At 42.5% G+C, this 21,557-nt stretch overlaps 1 protein-coding gene across 1 annotated transcript in view; it reads right to left on the bottom strand.

Moving 5' to 3' along the window:
* Positions 1-4,553: 4,553 nt before the first annotated feature.
* Positions 4,554-21,557, bottom strand: part of BCHE (butyrylcholinesterase) — a 71,400-nt gene continuing 54,396 nt past the window's right edge. Inside the window, exons 3-4 of the mRNA XM_063131459.1 lie at positions 13,644-13,810; positions 4,554-4,697 (exon numbers count right to left, since the gene is read on the bottom strand). Coding sequence (XP_062987529.1) covers positions 4,573-4,697; positions 13,644-13,810 — 292 coding nt within the window. The 3' untranslated portion in view covers positions 4,554-4,572. The remainder of the gene's footprint in view (positions 4,698-13,643; positions 13,811-21,557) is intronic.

Below are 21,557 nucleotides of genomic sequence, written 5' to 3'. Positions count from 1 at the left end.
TAAGCCCTGTTGAATACAATGGGCCTGTTCAGACAACACACTAAACCATGGTTAGACCATTAACCCTTTTGCAGCAAATGGTTACTGAGTGTGTTTCATCCATGGCTATGTAGCCACCATGATTAGGAATGGTTCATACAATATGCTAAGTCAAGTTAAACCATAATGTTTTAGCTCAAAATGCTTAACCCCCTGCATTGTCTGAACAAGGTTAATGGGGCTTACTTCTGAGAAGATGTGTGGGATCGCATACTGAAATTCTAAACATGCACACTAGGGAGTAAGCACCATTGAACACAATGGGACTAACTGATGGGTAAACAATCATTTGGATTTATTTTAAAGAAAAGCCTGTAATAAAGTTTATAAAGAAAGGGATTGAGAATAGGATTGCCTTCTAACTCAAACCACTTCACAAAACCATACAAAACAGGAAACTGCTTGAGTGAAGATGGACAAAAAAGCATAGTGGATGCAATCAAACATGGGTGGTGGCTATGGTCAGGTATATTCAGGGGTCATGATGGTGGGGAAGAAACAACATCTTGCTGCCTCCACTGAATCTTCCATGTGCTGCCAAGTGGAGCTTTTTAGGGTTGTATGGGGACAATTGCATGTTAGCACTAAGGACACTGTGGACCCATGTGAGGCCCACTGAAATAGACTTGCTAGGCACTTCCAGGATCAAATCTCTTGCATCCACCAGGACATAGACTTCAGTGATACAGCAGGTGAGTCAGTTGAGGTATCCCAAGCACAGTCTTATAAATTCAGATGAATTTCAGTTGGTACAGCTCGAGGCGCTTGGACAGGTTCGTGCAACCACTTCTGTACTGGATCCTTGTCCTGCTTGGCTTATACAAATTGGCAGGGAGGGAACAGCCAACTGGGCCAGGGAGCTGATTATTGCCTCCTTGTGAGAGGAAGTGGTCCCAAGCTGACTGAAAGAGGCAGCAGTGAAACCATTCCTGAAGAAATCCTCTCTAGACCTAGAAGATCTTACAATTTTAGGCCAGTGGCAAATCTTCCTTTCCTAGGCAAGGCCCTTGAGTGGGGGGTGGCCAACAAGTTCCAGACACTCTCGTATGAGACCAATTGTCAGGATTCAGGCCAGGTTTTTGTCACCCTGTGTGGTGTCCTATTATTTATTTCATTTCATTTCTATACTGCCCAATAGCCAAAGCTCTCTGGATGGTTCACAACAATATCAGGAGGAAGACACTGTGTGTGCATGTTGATTCCCCTGGCTCTCATGGCAGCTTTCAATACCATTGATCATGGTATATTTCCGGGGCAGCTGTTTAAGCTGGGGAGGGGGAGTTTCCTGCATTGCAGTGGTTCTGCTCCTACTTGGATGGATGGCTCCAGAAGGTGGACTCTCCAGCATGGGCTTCCTCAGGGTTTGTTTCTCCCCCTGCCCTAATACTATTTAACACCTACATGAAACCGCTGAGTGGGGTCATCCAGAGATTTGGAGTGTGGTGTCATCAGTATACTTCTCCTTTTCATCCTCATCTGGTGAGACTGTGGATGTTCTGAATCAGTGCCTGGCTGTGCCAATGGACTGGATGAGGGCTAATAAACTGGAGCTCAATCCAGACAAGACTGAGCTACTGTTAGCTGGTGGTTCTTCTGACTGGATGGAGAGTGTGCAACCTGTTCTGGATGGGGTTGCACTCCCCTAGAAGGAGCAGGTTCATAGCTTGAGTGTTCTCCTGGAGCCATCTCAATCACTTGACGTTCAAGTAGCCTCAGTGTCACAGAGTGCCTCCTACTAGCTTTGGCTGGTGTCCCAGCTATGTTCCTATCTGGTCAGGGATAACCTGGCTTCTGTAATCGATGCTATGGTAACCACAAGTTATATTACTGTAATGCTCTCTATCTGGGCCTGCCTTTGAAGAATGTTTAGAAGCTAGGACCAGAAGGTCTGAGCATATAAGACCAATTCTGGCCTGCTTGTATTGGCTGCCTTTATGTTTTAATCTGTGAAGCCTTACATGACTTGGGACCACAATACCTGATGGAACACCTTTCTTGACATGAAACTACCTATACACTATGACTAACATCTGTGGCCTTCTTCTGAGTGCTTCCTCTGAGGGAGGCTCAGAAGGTGGCAACAAAGGAGAGGGCCATCTCTGAAGTGGCCCTTGTAGTACAGAATGAACTCCCCACTGAGGCTTGCCTGGTTCCAGCACTGCCATTTTTCCATCACCAGTTTAAAACTACCCTCTACTCCCAGGCATTTGATGGCATATGATGGGGCATTTATGTCAGCTGTCTTCAACAGGTCTAGGATTGAAATTGTTTATTGATTTTAGCTGTTTAAATTGTTTGAAATTTTGTACATTCAAACTTTAGATTGTTTTATTATAAGGTTGTATTAGGTGATGTTGCATAATGCCGTATAATGTTGCAGTTTGTAATTTTTTGAATTGTTGTGAACAGCCCAGAGAGCTTTGGTTATGGGGCAGTATAGAGATGATGATGATGATAAGGAGGAGGAGGAAGAGTTCTAAATAAATTATCTCCACATTGTGGATGGAGGAATAAGGCTGAAGAATGATGGATTGGTGAAGACCATCCATAACTGAGGTCAAATTTGAACTGGGCTCATCCTTGCCAACACTCTTAGCTGCCATGCCACACCACCTATTGAATCACTAATGTCTGTGTGTGGGGGGTGGGTGGGTTAAAGTCTTTGTCATATTTGGAATACATAAAAAACCTACTGTGATCAAAATGTTTTTGTTTTCTTTTAATGCAATCCCTTTCAGCATCTTCCACCAACCAACCATTTTGCACTGCTTGTCTCACACAGTTCAAACTGTTAGCTGCCACTATGCTGTACCAATTCACATATATGTCCTTGCTCACCCTCAAGTTTGCTTACACAATGCACTGGCTGCTAATTGGGTCGGGGTGGGGAGACAAAAGTTAAAATGCCCTGCAGCTCCCACCCCCCCCACCCCCGATTCCAAAATTCAGCTGTCAACAATGCCTTACACATGACAGCTAGATTGTACCTTGCCTTTCACCTTGTCAGGTTACCATCCTATACACAATTAATTGGGAGTATGTCTCATTAAACTTAGTGGGACGTCATAAAACTGAATAAATGGATGGTTGCAAAGCATTTTGCAAATGAGAAGTGCTGCAGCTGGTAAAAGAAAATAGTGCTATTTCCAGGTGGATGATATGACCCAGGCGAAAGCAGTTATAGGAAAAGGAAAGGTTCATCTAAATAGGCCTCCATTTGATCCACTTTGAGGAAACCATCCACTTCTTCTTTGGGAAACGGGGCAAATCACTACAATTTCACTGTTTTGATCCCCAGCACGTTTCCTTTTCAAGGAGCAAGAAATTTAGATGAGCAACCTTCAACCCACCCCTTTGATTCAACAAGAAAACTACATCTTTTTCATTTCTGTAAAGTTGGCAACCCTTTATATGTTCCTAATGACTAAATTACAGCCAAAGCAGGATTAAAATGTGGTGACATTGCAGGTGGAAATCTGAGCTGATTGAGCTTCCTATGGCTGTGTTCTGGAATACTGATACTTCTGCTGCGTGCTTAAGGGGGGGGGGAAGTGTTGTGTCTGATACCACAATACAGATTTTTCTTTAACTTGCCCCAATCCAGCTAAGGAGATACACATACATAAATAGGCTTATGCATGTGCTGGATAGGGCATTGCAGGCATAAATGGAATGTTCATTCAGACACACATTTGAATGTACACCCACATGAGGGTCTATCTGCACTGATTCACTTCAAATGGGGAGCACATTCTGATATGCATTGAAATCGTTATCCCCATACCTGCACAACTAGTTTGATTTTAACACCTCATTTTGGCATGCAACTAGAGTTGGATCGGTTCCACTGCATGACCATCAAGAACCGTCAGGATTTAATCGTTTTAAGGCTGCAGTCCTATGGTCCCTGGGAGAGCATCACAGGTGCTATAGGATGTGCTGGACCTCTCTGTCCAAGGAGGGAATGAGACGTCTTCCCATTGAGGAGAAGATCCAATCTTGGAACCCCCTCTCAGCCACTGCAGAAACCTCTGCAGTTGAAGCTTCTTCGACACTGGAATTCCAACATCAAAGAGGGATCAAAGGAGGCTTTCTGGGGGGTTTGTCACTGTCATCCTGGGGTAGACAATCCACAGATCTGCCCCCAAAGCAGCAGCAGAACTACCCCAGCAATTCAAACCAATGGGAGGGAATCCATTTAAAAAAAGAGTTGTTAAGGAAAGACAAGAAGATCTAGCGAAAATGCTTCTCCTCATTCCTTTCCACCCTGCCGGCCCAAGAGCTTTGGATTCCTTGGTTATTGTGATGCCATGGTCGGATTGCTCTCGTCGAGCTTCAAAAGGTAGAAGCGCTTTATAATACTTATTGATATATGTATATATATATAGAAATAGACTTGGGACACCAGTATATTTGTGACGTGTCACTGAGCCTGCATAACATGTCTCATTGCTGGATATGCTACATTAGCTACCTCCGTGTTTGCCTTGATCTTTGACAATGCAGGCATTCCAGAAAGGCTGAAACTTTTAATTAGAGACCTGCACAGCTTTCCCTCTTACTAGCATAATCATTAAATTGATTTTTCCAGTCCATCATGTAATTGTTCCAGCGGAGGAATCCTGCTTTCCACTCTCGTTCTGCTTCATCAATATTTCCTGTAAAACATGAAATGGGTGGCATTAATCTAAATTTAAATCTCTTTGTACATTAATTGAAAAATAATTCTGATTACCGATGACATTTCCCTCTAAATACACCATGCACCGTTTTGCCCTCCTCCCCCTCCCCTCCCCCACTGCCACCTGATTTATTGGAAATTTAAAGGGTAGCATTTTATCTCCTGATCATGTGATAATCAGTTAAAATGAAGAATTATTCTTCTGGCCCAATATTCATATCACATGGAATTGGCTTTCCAACTTTTACACCCATTTGACATTTACCAAGGAGCGTACAGTTCATGAGGGATAGGCAATTAATTAGAGGGGAGAGGCAATTAATTAGCAGACTAGGATCCAGATACAGACTTCCAACGAGGGGATGCAATGCATTTCCATAATTGTCATTTCTGGGAGCAAAAAATAAATCAATAAAAACACATATTCTCAGTTGCAGAATCTGAGATATCCCAAAAAGTTACATGGGGAAAGTGATGACTTGTGTACTCATTATGTTTTGCAATATCAGTACAATGTTTTTTGTAATATGAGTAGGGGGTTGGACTCGATGGACTTTTAGGCCCCTTCGAACTCTACTATTCTATGATTCTACAATCCTATGGCCCCTAAACAGCATGTGAAAAGCCATTGGAGGCATCAAACCTATCCTTCTGAGGTTGGAGGGAGAACTCTAACCTCAGAGGAGGACATCCATCTGTGCATCTTGCCTAGGGTGACCATATGAAAAGGAGGACAGGGCTCCTGTATCTTTAACAGTTGTATTGAAAAGGAAATTTCAGCAGGTGTCGTTTGTATATATGGAGAAAGTGGTGAAATTCCCTCTTCATCACAACAGTTAAAGGTGCAGATGCCCTGCCCTCTTTTGTATCTGGTCACTCTAGTATAGCTCCTGCACCTTTAACTGTTGTGATAAAGAGGGAATTTCACCAGGTTCTCCAAATATACAAATGACACCTGCTGAAATTCCCTTTTCTTTGCAACTGTTAAAGATACAGGAGCCCTGTCCTCCTTTTCATATGGTCACCCTAATCTTGCCCCATTCCTCCAAGTCCCTCCCAGCCACCACAGAAAGCTCGGCAATGCTTCCATCCCTGAAAGAGGATTGCATATGTGTCTATTTCACCACCTCTGTCCCATTAGTGTGGCCATTATTTTGAGATTAACGTTATACATGGGCCTACAATGTTTCCTCACATGTGTTCTTTCACACAGTGTATCATGAGTTTTGTAGGCTTCAAGCTGCATACAGAATAGCATGGCCTAGATGAATGCAGTACACATTCACTGAAAGCAATGTGGGGTTTTCTCAGCATTTCCTGATTTTTGGAATCTTAAGAGAAGTTGCAGAACCCTAAATTCCACCTTGAGTTCAGATGATGTCATCACAATTACAAGTCTCTCTCTGTCTCTCTCTCTCTCTCTCTCTCTCTCTCTCTCTCTCTGTCTCTCTGTCTCTCTCTCTCTCTCTCTCTCTCACACACACACACACACACACACCTGAATGTCCTGATACTGTTTTACAATGCTAGATTAAAACAAAATTAACTAACATCATCTGTAACAGCTGTGTTCTGATGAATGGCATAGTAGATTTGGATCATGGAGATTTCAGGTCCCACCTGCGTCATGGGCTTACTGTGCAGGTAGCAAGCTCTCTTTTTATGTTTCAGTTGCCCCCACTGGAAATGTGATAGAATATCAATTGCACTAATCCCCCAGAGATCTCGTAAAGATGTAAAGAGATTCTATATTAAAAGCGCTCTCTATATTAAAACTGCTCTATGAATGATGTCTCAACTTATGCATTTTGCTTCAAATTACACTTTGAAATATTATTTTCACATTCCAATTTTTTAAAAAATGCTTTACGAGTGTCAGCCTCTGACATCATTTGCTTTTTACCTACCCATATACAAAAAGAGGACATGTCAGTATGACCTTGTGGAGTAAGAGAAATAAATACTAGCAGCTAGTGCTGGGGTGAAAATCTATCTGGGCCTGCAAGGGCAGCGGACACCCCTGCATCCAGCCCTCCTGGGCCCCGACAGACATGCCTGATGGATTTTTGCTCCATTGCTGCTACAGGACAAAGGGGGTGTAGGTCCAGGTGGAACTCACTTCTTCCCTGTCCTGTGCATGCCCTTTGTCCTTTCGCCCACTGCGGTAATTGTCCTTAATGTGGTAGGGGGAAATATTAGGGCTGTGCATGGACCCTCGGATCCGCTCCACACCCAAACTGCAAATTCCGGATCAGACCCGCTCCGCCCCACGTTGATCCACCTATGGTCTGCTCCACTCTGCTGTGGAGCTCTGGATCTGAATCAGAGCTCTGCAGCACCACTGCTGCCACCAGGTAAGGCCCCCTCCCTCCTCCCCCCTTACCTGCATCTGTCATATTCCAGCAGCGGCTTCACCTGAGGCAAAAGCTCAAAGCGGAAGGGCAGGCCGCGGTTGCGGCCTGGTCTTCTGGTTTGAGCCTCAGCCTCAGTTGAAGCTGCTGCTGGAATGTGACAGAGGCAGGTAAGTCCCCCTCCCCTCTGCCCCCTTACCTGGCTCTGCCGCCATTGCCACATGGATTGCGGCACTGTCAGGAAAGCCCCCACTTACCCTTTTTTTGGAGCTCCGCATCGAGGCAAAGGACCCACTTGGTCTCGATCTTCTTTGCCTCAATCCGCAGCCTCGCTATTGCTTCTACACTCTGAAGCGAAACAGAGCACAGCCTTTAAAAATATGCATCAGCGGGGGTGGGGAGCACAGGAGAAACACAATTTCCCATTTGGTAATGGCAACTACCATTAGAGTGGAGAGGAGAAATATGTGATTTCCCCAGCCTTGGGTAAATCATGTTACTCTCCCTCCATGCCAATTGTGGCCTTAAAGGCCCTCTTGGACTAAGGAAGGGGGAGGGAAAGTGGGGCCTCCTGAAAGTGTGCATTGCTGAGCACATGGCCAGGCCAGCTCCTTGAACAGGGCGCCCCATGGGTTCGTTATTCCCTACTAGCAGCAGGACAGGCTAAAGTAAAATGTATTCAATATATACAAAGTGCCCAAAGCACACACTACACAACATACATACAGTGATGAATAGTAACAAATAACCTTATTTATTTACAATATATAACTGATGCATATCAGCTACACTGTATCTTTTCCAACAAAATATGTTATCTGTTTCAGCTTTGTTCTGATGAAGCTCTCGAGCAAACAGGAAAAATAAATGGCGGAGACCTTTCATGTAAAGTTTTATAACGCATATAAGAACAAGAAAATAACAAATATAACCTATTATAAAAACATATGTTTAAAAGGGTATTCATTTGATGTCATTATTAGCACTGTGTCATGTTAAATAATTGTGACTGATTTTGTATATTATATATGGAAATAATACTTATTGTAAAGTGACTACTATTTAGGAGCACTTTTCTTTCACAGTTTTGTTGGACAAATGGTAGTTGGCCATTAATGACCGTGCAGCTGATATACATCAGTTATATATTGTAAATAAATAAGGTTATTTGTTACTATTCATCACTGTATATTGTGTAGTGGGTGCTTTGGGCACTTTGTATATATTGAATCATTCACACTACTGCCTTCTTTTTTTTTTAATATAGTAAAAATTATTACCCTATCTTGGTCTCGAAAACAAATGCCTCCATCTTACCTGGCTACTCATTAGGAAAGGAACTGCAAATATCTGACTGATAGTTATGATAAATATGCCCTGATGATTCGGGGTGAACAGCATGAGTCTAGAGGTTGAGCTGGGATGATTCTGGTATAAGACTAAGATCCACATTTCCTGTGATTCTCTGGGTTATCAAATTGAAATACTAATGCCTTGAAATAAACCATTGTTGTCAATTCCAAATTAACTATAATTCTAAAGAATCTCTTACAACCTCTTTATGCTGTGTTTTCCCCATCCAAACTCCACCCAGTTTCTGCACCTGGAAAAATGATTGGACTCAAAATATATTATACAAATAAATAAAATAATACATGGTAGCAAAGGCTATAAATGGCTACTAGCCCTGATGGTTGTGTGCTATCACCAGTAGTAGAGGCAGTAAGCCTGTGTGCACCAGTTGCTGGGGAACATGGGCGGGAGGGTGCTGTTGCACCATGTGCTTCTTGTTGGTCCCTGTCTGATGGCTGGTTGGCCAATGTGTGAACAGAGTGCTGGACTAGATGGACCCTTGGTCTGATCCAGCATGGATCCACTACTCATACTGTGGCTCTTGTTGATATCTCCATAGATGGAGCTCAGCCCTTAGATTCAAGACAATTTTGGATTGGCTCCGTAACATTGCCTGGGCTGATAGACTAACGTCTGATTTCATTCCCCCTTCCCATTATGGAAAATCAACCCATTGGCTTACTACAAAATGTGGAAGTGTATCTATTCGTACTGGTTATGTCACTGAAGATTTGCATATTCATAGCACATTTGTTCATTAAGATCAGCATCCTGACAGATGGTTTCTTTACTTAGAATTTCTGTGAGCAATGCCTGATGATCGAAAAGAACATTTCGTCAGCTTTGTGCTGTATCTGCTTCTTGTCTGAAACTGATCCAGGTTCACACGAAACACTCTCAGGATGTTTGGTTGTTGTTGTTGTTTTTAATCCCCCACCCCACATCTTACGTACGATGGAATGTCATGATGTGAGAAATAATAAAATCTCTCAAACATCAAATGAAAAACAACGTGTCAGATGAAGGGAATGCTATGCTCTTTTTCCCCCAGGAAGACTTACATACAGCTATTTGAAGAAGCAACCAACCAAATCCAACTTTTTCTTTTTTTCTTCTTTTAGCTTTTACTGTCAGAGACGCAGATCACAACATAAAGACATGACACATGCCACTTCATTGAATACACAAGGATATGAGACAATTCAAGCATACACAATAGAAATAAGATGAGGATTTTGCCACTGCCTCCAATTTTGTATGAAAAATATTGGCCTAGCTTTAGATAGAGTTGCCTGCAAGAATGAAGGGGCAGAGCCTAAGGCTGTAGCTAGACCTAAGGTTTATCCCAGGATCCTCCTGGGTTCGTCCCTGCCTGAGCGCTGGATGCCCTGTGTGGCACTTAGATGAACAGGTTTGACCCTAGGACAATCCTGGGATAAACCTTAGGTCTAGCTACGGCCTAAGACTGCCTCTACTTATGAAAGCACTAATTGGCTGTCATGGCTCATATCCATCAAGAGATCTGTCTAAATTAAGTTAGTCAAAAGCGACTTGCATCCCATTCGTTTCAATGGGTCTACCTTAAATAGGACTCATATTGGAGCGATTCCATTGAATTTCATGGAATTACTTCTGAGTAAACATGTATAGGATAGAATTGTAATACCTCCTCCTCCTCCAGGATTTTAGCAATCACCACAAGGTTTTGAATTCCTTAAATTAATTCTGAATTTCAGTCCTGTTTCACATTACGGAATGTGGTTTTCTTAACAGATATCAGGTATGTTTCATACAACTACTGTGATTACAGTGCCCCCCCCCGCCCCGCGCTCCCCAACTGCCCAATGCATGGCTGTTCCTTTCTTCAGTGAATTGCTTTCTGAAATGTATGCCAGAAGTGGAATTTGCCTGTGTTGCATAGATGCTTGAAAACTTCTTATCCTGCATATTCCTTTATGAAATTACCTGGTTTTTGCTTCTCAAACTAATGTGTGGGTTGGAAAATAGCTATCCACTAGCTATCCATTGCACTTCTCCAACTGTTGCAGCATAGTTCTCATTGGTTCAAATGTATTTAAATGCACATTTTTACATGCTCTGAGAGAAAATGCACAATTAAATATGTATTTTATGGAAAACTATGTATTAAAGAAAAGATCGAATGGTGTGCATTCTATGCTCTAATGCTATTGATGTTGCTCTAGCAGAAGCCAATGAGTGCATAACATCATTAGCACTTTCCCCATCACAATGGTTTGTTTGGGAAATCAGTTGCACTAGCAATCACTATTGACATTGCACACACATTGGTTTCCGCTAACGCAGCATCAGTACTGCAATTGCACAGATATCGTTGGATCCTACCCTTCAGTAAGCCAAAACTAGGCTGACGGGTATTACCCAGAGGATCTTCTCTTCTGCTGCTCCCAGACTGTGGAATGGCCTGCCGGAGGAGATTCGTCAACTTTGCAGTCTTTTAGCATTTAAAAAAGCAACAAAGACTGATCTATTCTGGCAGGCCTATCCAGTGGAATTTTAGAATGTTTTTAGGATGTTTTTGGGATGTTTTAATCATGTATAATATGTTTTTAATCAGTTTTTATGTGTTTTATAGTCACTGTTGTTTCCTGCCTCGATCCAAGTGGAGAGGCGGGTAAGAAATAAATTATTATTATTATTATTATTAGTAGTAGTAGTAGTAGTAAATACATATTAATTAAAAGAATATATTTTATGAAAATACATTCACATGCACATTTATGAAATAAATTTTAATTACATGCACATGTATTTAAAAGTGTATTTAAATATTTCAAAATGGACTTAGATCCTCAACTCCTATGAGCATTCCAGTTTTTAAATAGTGTAAGTCCATTGCTATCATGGCAGCCCTGGTGTGGAGAAGCTCCTTGGGATGAATATCTAGAACATAAGTAAGCAACTTGGTGACCTCCAGGTGTTTTGGACTATACCCCCAAAAGCACTAGTCAGCATGGCTAATGGTCAGGGATTATGGGAGTTTCACCAGGCTGCCTACCTCTGATCTCGGAAGTGGACGTAGGTGTTACACGCTACAGGAGATTCAAGCAAGCTCCATGTGATGTATAAGTAGCTTGAATTCCATTCCTTTTTTCTACATCTAATCTTTGAAATGTGCAAACTCCTCAATCTAGACGCAGGCATTAAGTGCCGCAGTTAAATTTGTACGTTGATGCTCCAGCAGACAAACAATAGGCCTCGATTGCACTGGAGCAATCTTCCTTATCCTCCCTCTGTAAATTACCATTCTGCTGGTATTTAATAGTACTAGCCCTGGATCAGTGCACAAAATGGGAGAATAAAAGGGAGTGAGGTGGTTTGGGCTCTAATTAGGCCATACTGATAGACATCTACTGCAAAGAAATAGGATGGTTTTATGTCTGCCCAGTGGAGGCTGGTGGCTCCGGTTTCAGTAGGCTGTGAATTAATTGTGGGTTTTAGTTAGAATGACCCAGGACTGAACCTTATACCCCAAATAGGCTCACGGAAATCAGAGCAACCAGCCTCCGCTGCATCTGCCAAGAATGAGGTAGGCTCTCATCTCACCCTCTTTTGGGCATTGCCCTGGGAATCTCTGATGGCCACTTTCCTGGTGGCCATCTGTGGTCAGGTACCATCAGATCTGTGGAGATCTATACGTTGATTGATTGATTGATTGCATTTCTATACCACCCAATAGCTGAAGCTCTCTGGGCAGTTCACAAAAATTAAAATACAACTTAAGTATAAAAATTAAACCACACTATAAAAGTACAACCAGAATAAAACTGAGCAGGAGTGCAGAGATTTAAAATTTAGATTAGAAACAGCAAGTTAAAAGACTAGGACGGTAAAATGTTAAAATACTGGAAAAATAAAAAGGACTTCACCTGGCACTGGAAAGAGCATAATGTAGGTGCCAGGCAAATCTCTCTGGGGAGCTCCTTCCATAGCTGGGGTGCCACAGCAGAAAAGGCCCTCCTCTGTTATGGCATTCAAAAGTTGTGTGTGCGGAAGGGAGTGGGGGTGGGGAAGCTCATGATCCAGCCCCTCCACTTGTGAATTCCCTGTATTGATGGGCCAGGCCTGCAGAGACAATGGAACAGCATTCAAGTGAATTACAAGGCTCCATGCAATCGGAACCACTGCGTTTCCATTGAATTGCATTCACTGGAACACAGTTACATTTCCTCTTCAGACCTTTCCTATCAACATGGAGAGGTCACATGTAAAGGCAGCGAAGGTGGAGTGTGCATCTTAACACACACCCCACCCCAACCCACACACTTACAATTTGTGAACACCTGAACATAAGTTTTTGGGGGATGGGGTGTCAATATATAATTTATTCTTTATTGGTAGTGAACACCTGTGGTGTTTCTCCTTGTGGTTTTAGAGGAAACAATACTTGTGATTTAAGGCTGCACCAGAGTCTAAATTCAATACAAAGTGGAACCTGCTATTCACTCAAAGTATTATTTGATGAATAGAGAAGAAATGCCAGGTTTTATCCTTCCCTAGGTGCAACTTTAAGTATCCTTACTCAAAGGAAAGGCCCAACGGATTGAGTAGAGCTTACTTCAAAATAATTATTACCCTAAACTTCCCGTGTTTTGATTTCAAAATGAACCAGCATCCAACCACATGATACATTAAATATGTACTGTGCAGCTGACTTTTTCTTAGATTTTTTTTCTTCTCCTCACAATTAAGTATATAGGCCCCCAATTCAGATCAGGGGCACCTTGTACAAGTACGAGTAGTTTAAATCTCCCACACACACTTGATGCTTGTTTTTCTGAAATTCTTCCACCCTGCCCCACACAGAGACTAAAAAGAAGAAGAAGAAGAAAGGTTCAATCTAAATCACCTCCCCCCTCAAACATGGCTCCCCCCCAAAAAAAAATCAAAGATAGGATCAGTTACACTCATACAGTGGACAACAAATCCGATGTGCTTGAAGTTAAAAGTAGGATAGATACAAAACATGTACTAAACTATATAGTTATACACATTAATTGAAAAATAACATGTATTATTTAAGCAAAGCAGTTTGGCTCATTGAAAGGTCTTCTGGATTTAATTTTTGGAAGTACTTACCCCCAAATAACTTGAAGTTGGAACTGAAATTTAGCAGCAGCGAAGTGACCTTGTATTAAACAATTTAACTGCACATACATACATTTAGCACCAAAAATTACCTGTCATCTTCAGGACTTTTGGAAAAAATATATTCCAGAATCGGCACTGCTGGGCACGTAATTTTGTACGAATCTTTGAACCATCTGTGCTTAATGTTAAGTATTTTTGTTCAGCGGTGGTGAAGACTGGCCATTTTGTCCCATTAATCTGAGTCCCACTGGGTGTTCTAAAGGATTAAAGAGAAACATTAGATTCCTCATGGGAAATTACCTGCACATCAGTAGTGTAAAAATTCTTCCATTGGAAAGTTATTTTATTTCAAAGATTGGTAGGTTTGCATGGAATTACCTCCATACTTTTGAAAGTATATGGGAATAAATATCAACATCCCAAAAACTTTAAATGGGATCACAGAAAAAGTTTAATTAAAAATGTAGCAATATGCACGTAGATGTTTATTTTTTTAAGGCACAAAAGGACACAGACACATCATAATAAAATCAACACTCATCAGCTCTATGGATGAGCCCAAGAGGTCAGGGAGAAAATGCAATCTCAAAGATAACATTAAGACCAATAAATCCACCAACTTGGATTGCCTGAAGTGCTTAATAAGAATGCTAATGTCTACTTCACTTATGCAAGGATAATTGTAGTAGTGTGTGTATGTGTGTGTGTGTGTGTGTGTTTAAGTAGAAGTCCCACAAAAGTGTGCTTCTGTGTAGGTGAAATGAATAAAAAATGTATTTTCATTAAAGCAGAAGAATGAGTATTTTAATTGGGGTGGGTGTGGGTTGACCAACTGCTAAAAAAACAAAAAAAACGTTGCTGTGAGGTATGGATGTCAGAGAAATATGTAACAAAACCAAATGAGTATGTTTTTTATGAGTTTGATTTTTATTAATCCAACCCACGGATTCTGCCAGGGCACTAGCTTTTCCCCTGTTGGGTCGATTCCCCTGCAGATTTGTGGTCTGTTTTTCTAACCTTTGGGAATTTGGCACACATTTTGTCATAGAAAAATACGCAAAAAACCCAGCCCAAAATGTACATTTTCCCCATAGGCTAAAGTATGAAAATGCACATTTGGAGGGGGGATTTGTGCATTTGGAGGGAATTTGCAAATTTTTGCACATTCGAATATGCACAAATTCAGAAACTAAAACAAACAACCTGATTCTGGTGATGGGCAGACGATGGAATGAAAGGCACCTGGCAATCCACAAAATATAGACGGAATGGTTTTTACACAATCTCCACATCCCTACTGTGAGGTTGTCTGCAGAAATTGAGTGATGCTACCGTACAGAACCTCTCCAGGTGTTTCAGACTACAACTCTCATAAACCCTTACCATTGGCCATGCTGGATGGTACCACAATTCTGCTGTCCCTCATGCAGGATCACTCTAAATAGATCAATAGTAGAGCACATGTTTTGTCTGTTGAAAGTCTCAGGTTTGATGCCAATCATCTCCAGTGGAAAAAGGACCAGGTGGAAGGTAGTGGGAAAGACCTCTGCCTGTGGTCTTGAAGAGCTGCACCTAGCTAGAATAGCCAATAGAGGGCAAGATGGACCAATAGTCTGACCCACTATAGGACAGTTTATCTGCTGGGCATTAACGAGAGGAAGGACTCAATTTCTATTTTACTGATTTACTTTCAAACATAACAGTCATATTTTAGGGATGGATGAATCTATCAGGTTTGATTTTCCCCCAGTTTCTTATTTTTCTGTCTTAAATTAAGTTCATCTTGAACTTTGATTTCTTTTTTTGAAAATTTCTCATGAAAATTTTCTACATGTTCTTTTGTCTGCATTTCATCTAATGAGCTTTTTTTTTTTTTTTTTTTTTGCTATGCACTTTTGCTTTATATACACATTTTGCAAGCAATTTTCTTAATAGAGTGCTTTTTGGGACATTCTTTTCACAAATAGATGTATTTTTGAGAGCACGTACCCCCCCCCTCACCCCATATCTGCATTTTTGGATAGGAGAATTCCATTGCAAAATTCAGAGAAATGTAAAACCTTGAAGAATCACTGAGTTTGTATTTCCATATTGGTTTGAAAGTGCAAATTAAATAAGTTTGCATAAATATGTGAACCTAAGAGATTTTTCTCCCCCATCTGAAATCTTTCCCGAGGTGACACTGCCCATGTGAATGGGCAGTAAAATCACAGAGCCAGTTCTTGAAAACAAGGGTAAGCAGCAAAATCTCCTCTGAAGGAGATTTACGTAATGTTGTGAATGCTATTTAATCAGAAAGACTTGAAAGACAACTGCAATATAAAAAAGAGTTTAAAGTGCAGAATTGGTATGAGTAATTTGGTGTCCTTCTCCATACTATCCAGCCAGGAAAACTGGCAAGGAAATGCGAACTCTTTTTGAAGACAGTGGGGGTTTAAGATTGTTTACCACAATAGAAGTAGAGGTCAAGATTGGCCATGTGAGGAAAGAGTGGATGACTCTAAATGTTTACTTCGGGGGTCAACCCCCACACGCTTCTTTTCAGCGGCATGGTTGTTAATGAATGCTACATTTAGCAGCTGGATGGCCTCGGTAAAAGCAAACTGTGTTTGAGGTTTATGTTCGGCTAAAGATTTACTTTTGTAGGAGCCTGTTTGAAACAAATTGTTTGATTTGTTTGTACATGGGTGAGATGGTCATATCACTAGTCTAAAACAGCAAAGATGATACTGCTAAATGTGTTAAATGGGTAAACAACCAGCCAATGCTAAAACAAAAAGAGCACCAGCTGTTCTTGGTACAGCCCACTGGCTGAATGCCTGGAATATCTCAACTCTGTGAAGTGACTACCCAGATGTAGCAGTTGAAAGTCACTTTCCTGCTGTTGTATTTGATGTTGCTTTTGAATTGCAGACGGAGGAAAGGGGCGATTAGAATATGGATTGATATATTTTGCACCCTTCAATGCACATTCAAAATGACACCTGTACCTTCCAAAATCTGGGTCCAATCCAGCATGAGATTGCTCTGTTGCTGATCTTCCCGACCACCCATCATTTTCCCACAGAAAAGCATACCTAGAGGTAGCAGCAACTGTGATGCAGCCCTAGAACACCACCACAACATAGTTTACAGGGCTTGACATCCAGTGTAAGGACCCTGAAAATTACATTTCCCAGAATTCATGATACCCAAACCCTGTGAATGTGGTTTCCAGGGCTTCTAACGAACCAAATAAGGACTCAAGAGCCCTGGGAAGGCATTTCCTGTGGTTCACAATGATGTGTGAACTTGCCAAAGTTCTCTGAACTCCATCTTGAAGTTCATTCTGACTCGAGTCCATATCAGATTGTAAGCTTTGTCTCCCCCCCCCCCGCGTACGTAAATCTGTGTGAATTTTGGATGCATTTTTCCAAACGTATGCATCAATTGTGTTCATCTTTGAAATGTGCACATTCTTCTCCCATTGATTAAAGTGAACTGTGCCTCCCCCCCCCACACACACACACAAATGAATGCATGCTGTCAAATGCATATTTTGGGCCTGCGGATCACACTGCAAGCTTGGAAATGTATAGACCTTGGCCACAGATTGCATGCAAATTTGTGTTTGTATTAGATGGTGCGAAATGGGTAAATCCTGATCAAAAGTCAACTGAAATTAATTTCTCATTCATACCTAACATTTTAGCATCTATCAGGAAGAAAGCGCTGTCTACTGTATTGTGACTCTGCTTGAATAAAACAGATTATGAAAAGCAGCACTGAGTCAAAAAAGTTCAAAACATCCAAGTGGGTCCCTTCACACTATGATACTTTACCACTTCTTTTCAGAAGCTATTATCCAGAAACAGCCATTTCAGTGTATGTTCATTCAAGGTTGAAAACGCAAACAAAGAATGAGAAAAAGAGCCGCTGGCCAGATCTACACCAAGCAAGATATAACACTATGGAAGCAGTTTGAAAACAGTATATGGAATGTGAGCTTCTTCAGACAGGGGGGAAATCGTGTTTCCCTCCCGTCACTTTGCCTCATGCTACTGTCCCACAATAGAGCAAGCAGCTTCCTTTTCCTTCACCGTGTGGCCCATTCTGTGGGTATTTTTATTGCGCTGCTTTCCCTGCACACAGAAGGAAATGGTGGCACATTTCGCTGTAGGAAGAAAAATCGGATTTTGGGGGAGGGTCTTTTTTTTTAACAGGAAAACCACCAGAAGGAGTGGGAGGCACGCAGAAGGTGGACAGCATAGTGAAAAGGACCCACGAAAATCTGTGAGTGCCCAATAATGACTGTGCTATAAAATTCTTGTCTGATGATCTCGTGTCATGGGCCCCAACAGTTGTCAGTGCACTTTAATACTGTTAAAAAACGGTAGTGTAAATCCTGCCCCTGAATACTTAAAGCCTCTAAAATTGTGTATTGGAAATGAGTGACCATGAGCCATAGCCCTTTGTTTATCATAAATATGAAGAAGAACAGGGGACGACGACAACTTTCTCCACCTTCCTTTCCTCTAGTTCAGATAATTACAAGAAACCACCCACCCACCCTCACCCAAATAAGAAGGAAGCAGTGATAAATATAGTGAACTAGTAAAAGACGAAATATAACCATGAAGGTACATCATGACCCATTTCATAATATCTACTGTTAGCTGCTGCATTCCAAGCATTTAGCTCTACCTGAGAGCCCACTGGGCAGACACTTGTGAAGTCAAGCTATTAGTCTAAAGTAGCCCTTAATCTGATCTGGCATGGCAATTCCTAAGTTCCTCCATTGCCCACTTCTTCGCTAATTCTGCTCTGATTAGCTTATGGCACCCATTTAATTGCATGTTTATTTGTGGCTCCAGAGAATAGTGACTTAAGCAGAGCTGACTACTACTTCAGTTCAAGAACAGGACACTAATAGCACTGTCAGAACTCATTTAAGTGCCTCCCCGCTATGAAATAAATCATGACATCCCAAATTGTAATTTACAGGTTGGAAGGGGCTTGTGCTTATGGATGCAGATACCACTTTGCTGGAAATGATTGAAAACATTATCAGTTTAATATAGTGCAGTGCCATGGGAGATCTTCATACTTATATTTAAAAAAAATGGCCTGCAGCTGGAGAGCATTTACTGCTGTAACAAGAGATATACAGAAACTTCCTCTTCTCAGATTCACCACAATCCTACACATGTTTATTCAGAACTGTGCTCCAATATGTTAAATGGGAATTGTCCACAATAACATGTGTATAGGATTGCAGCCTTAAAGGCACATCATAGGCTGGGTTACAGTCTGAAGATTGCTGCAGGTCTACTTCAAATTCTTGCCTTGCCTATCAATTCTCTAAAAGCGTAAACCCTTCTGAGTCAAAGTTTTGGTATACAAATTGGACCTTAATTTGACTTACTGAACCTGTTCATATAACACACTAAGCCATGGTGGTTAACATTTTGAGCTAAACATTATGGCTTAGTGTGTCATGTGAACCATTAGTGTGTTATGTGAATCATTCCTCATGATCGTGGCTACATAGCCACAGTTTAAACACACACACTAACCATTGCTGCAGCCTAACCATGGCTTAGCATGTTGTCTGAAGAGAACCACCATATCTTACATCAATTTTATGACTTCTAGTTGGGTAATAATAAGGCAGAAGTAACATCGGGGCCTGCTCCTCTTGGACTCTCCCCCCCCCCACAGGGCAAACTGCCATCTTGGCCCTGTGGGGAAGAAGAAGGACCGAGGGGACAGGAGCAGGCAGAAGTAACATCGGGGCCTGCTCCTGCTGGACTCTTCCCCCCCCCCACAGGGCAAACTGCCATCTTGGCCCTGTGGGGAAGAAGAAGGACCGAGGGGACAGGAGCAGGCAGAAGTAACATCGGGGCCTGCTCCTGCTGGACTCTTCCCCCCCCACAGGGCAAACTGCCATCTTGGCCCTGTGGGGAAGAAGAAGGACCGAGGGGACAGGAGCAGGCAGAAGTAACATCGGGGCCTGCTCCTGCTGGACTCTTCCCCCCCCCCCACAGGGCAAACTGCCATCTTGGCCCTGTGGGGAAGAAGAAGGACCGAGGGGACAGGAGCAGGCAGAAGTAACATCGGGGCCTGCTCCTGCTGGACTCTTCCCCCCCCCCACAGGGCAAACTGCCATCTTGGTCCTGTGGGGAAGAAGAAGGACCGAGCGGACAGGAGCAGGCAGAAGTAACATCGGGGCCTGCTCCTGCTGGACTCTCTCTCTCTCTCTCTCTTTCTTTCTCTCTCCTCCCTCCCTCCCTCCTTGACTCCTTTTCTTTGTGTGTCATGTCTTTATTAGATTGTAAGCCTGAGGGCAGGGACTGTCTTTTTTGCTAAGTGTAAGCCGCTCCGAGAGCCTTTTTTGGCTGAGGAGCGGGGTATAAGTATGATAAATAAATAAATAAATAAAATAATAATTAACATTATTGACATTATACAGATTAGAAAAGAAGAAAACTCGGGGTCCTGTCCCCTAATGAAAACTGTTTGGTTTTTTGTACATTTTCCTAATTATATAAATTTTGGATACAATTTTGCTGCAGATTTTTGTGAGAACTTTTACAAACCGATGAGCGAACAGGATGAATAGAACTCAGGAATGAAAAAATGCAGTATTAATAGAAAGGGAAATGAACAGAACTGCCACCGCTACATCTGTATCTTAATCTTCATGTTGAATTTTCTAAACTCAGTTTTGAGACAGAGATAACCTCAAATCTTATTTGGGTGCAACAATGACAAATATTTAATATTTTAGGGATGGATCTATTGAAATACTTTGTACTCAGTCATATCCATATTTATTGGGTGCTATGTTAATGCAGAGTCATATTCCAGAAGCAGCAGACAAATATCTAACATGGATTTTATGAGTCTGAAAAGTCTCAGTCAATGGCATTAGGCTGGAATTATATTAGCATCGGATCAATATAAGACCTTTGGGAGACTGAAAGTGGTGAAGAAGCTGTAAAACAACCTTAAATATTTGTTGATTGTGTGCGTGTTCTTAAAAAAATAAACATTATGTTCATAAGCAACTGCTTGTTAGCCATTGATTCCATAAGAAACTGTTTATTGGCTGCTGGTGTTTGTGGCTTTGCTGCTAACAATTAAATACCTTTTGGTACAACTGGGAGCTTATCTACACCAGCCGTTTATTCCAGAATAGTATTGAGGTCCTTACCACATGGTGTTCACCTACTCCTGCAGTGATCTAGGGACAACCTTTCAGTTATTCAGGAATATCGCTGACTGCTTTTCTCATGTATTTTCTGTCTCTCTCGCTACGATCCCGAAGTCCGTGGTTGGTGTGCCCCCCTTCCTGAAGCTGTTGCTGTTCAGTGAGAGCTCCTGCCTCAGTGAACAGCCAACCCGCTGTCAGGGGCATGCCCAGCAATTTTGGATGTGTGTGGGAGAGGGTGGCTGCCATTTTCAGCACAGTTTTTGATTGGTTATTGGTAGGGGTGTGCACGGACCCCCCACTCCGCTTCACTTTCAGATCTGCCATTTTCGGATCGGGCCGCTCTGCCCCGCCCTCACTCCGCCTGTGCCCACTCCACTCCGCTCGGAGCTCTGGATCCGGATCGGAGCTCCGTTCCCCCCCATGGGGGGGTTACCGGGCCCTGCCGCCTTCGCCGCCCATGCGGCGACGGCGGCAGAGCCCGGTAAAGGACCAAGGGAGAGGGGGACCTTACCTGCCTCCGTCCGTGGTCCGTCGCCGTCTTCAATTGAGCCCGCGGTTCCACCAGGAAGTCTGGGCTGCAAGTGGCCCAGACTTCCTGCTGGAACTGCGGGCTCAATTGAAGACGCTGACGGACCGCGGATGGAGGCAGGTAAGGGAGAGGAGGGCGGGGAGGTTACCGGGCCCTGCCGCTGTCACCGCATGGGCGACAGCGACAGCAGCAGGGCCTGATAAACCCCACTTACCTTTCCGGCGGAGCTCCGGATCGAGGCGAAGGATCCGCCTTCACCTCGATCCTCTCCGCCACGCT

Source organism: Elgaria multicarinata, chromosome 8 (genome assembly GCF_023053635.1).
Source record: "Elgaria multicarinata webbii isolate HBS135686 ecotype San Diego chromosome 8, rElgMul1.1.pri, whole genome shotgun sequence".
In the NCBI taxonomy this organism is placed as follows: domain Eukaryota; kingdom Metazoa; phylum Chordata; class Lepidosauria; order Squamata; family Anguidae; genus Elgaria; species Elgaria multicarinata.
This window is presented reverse-complemented; position numbering and strand designations above follow the sequence as displayed.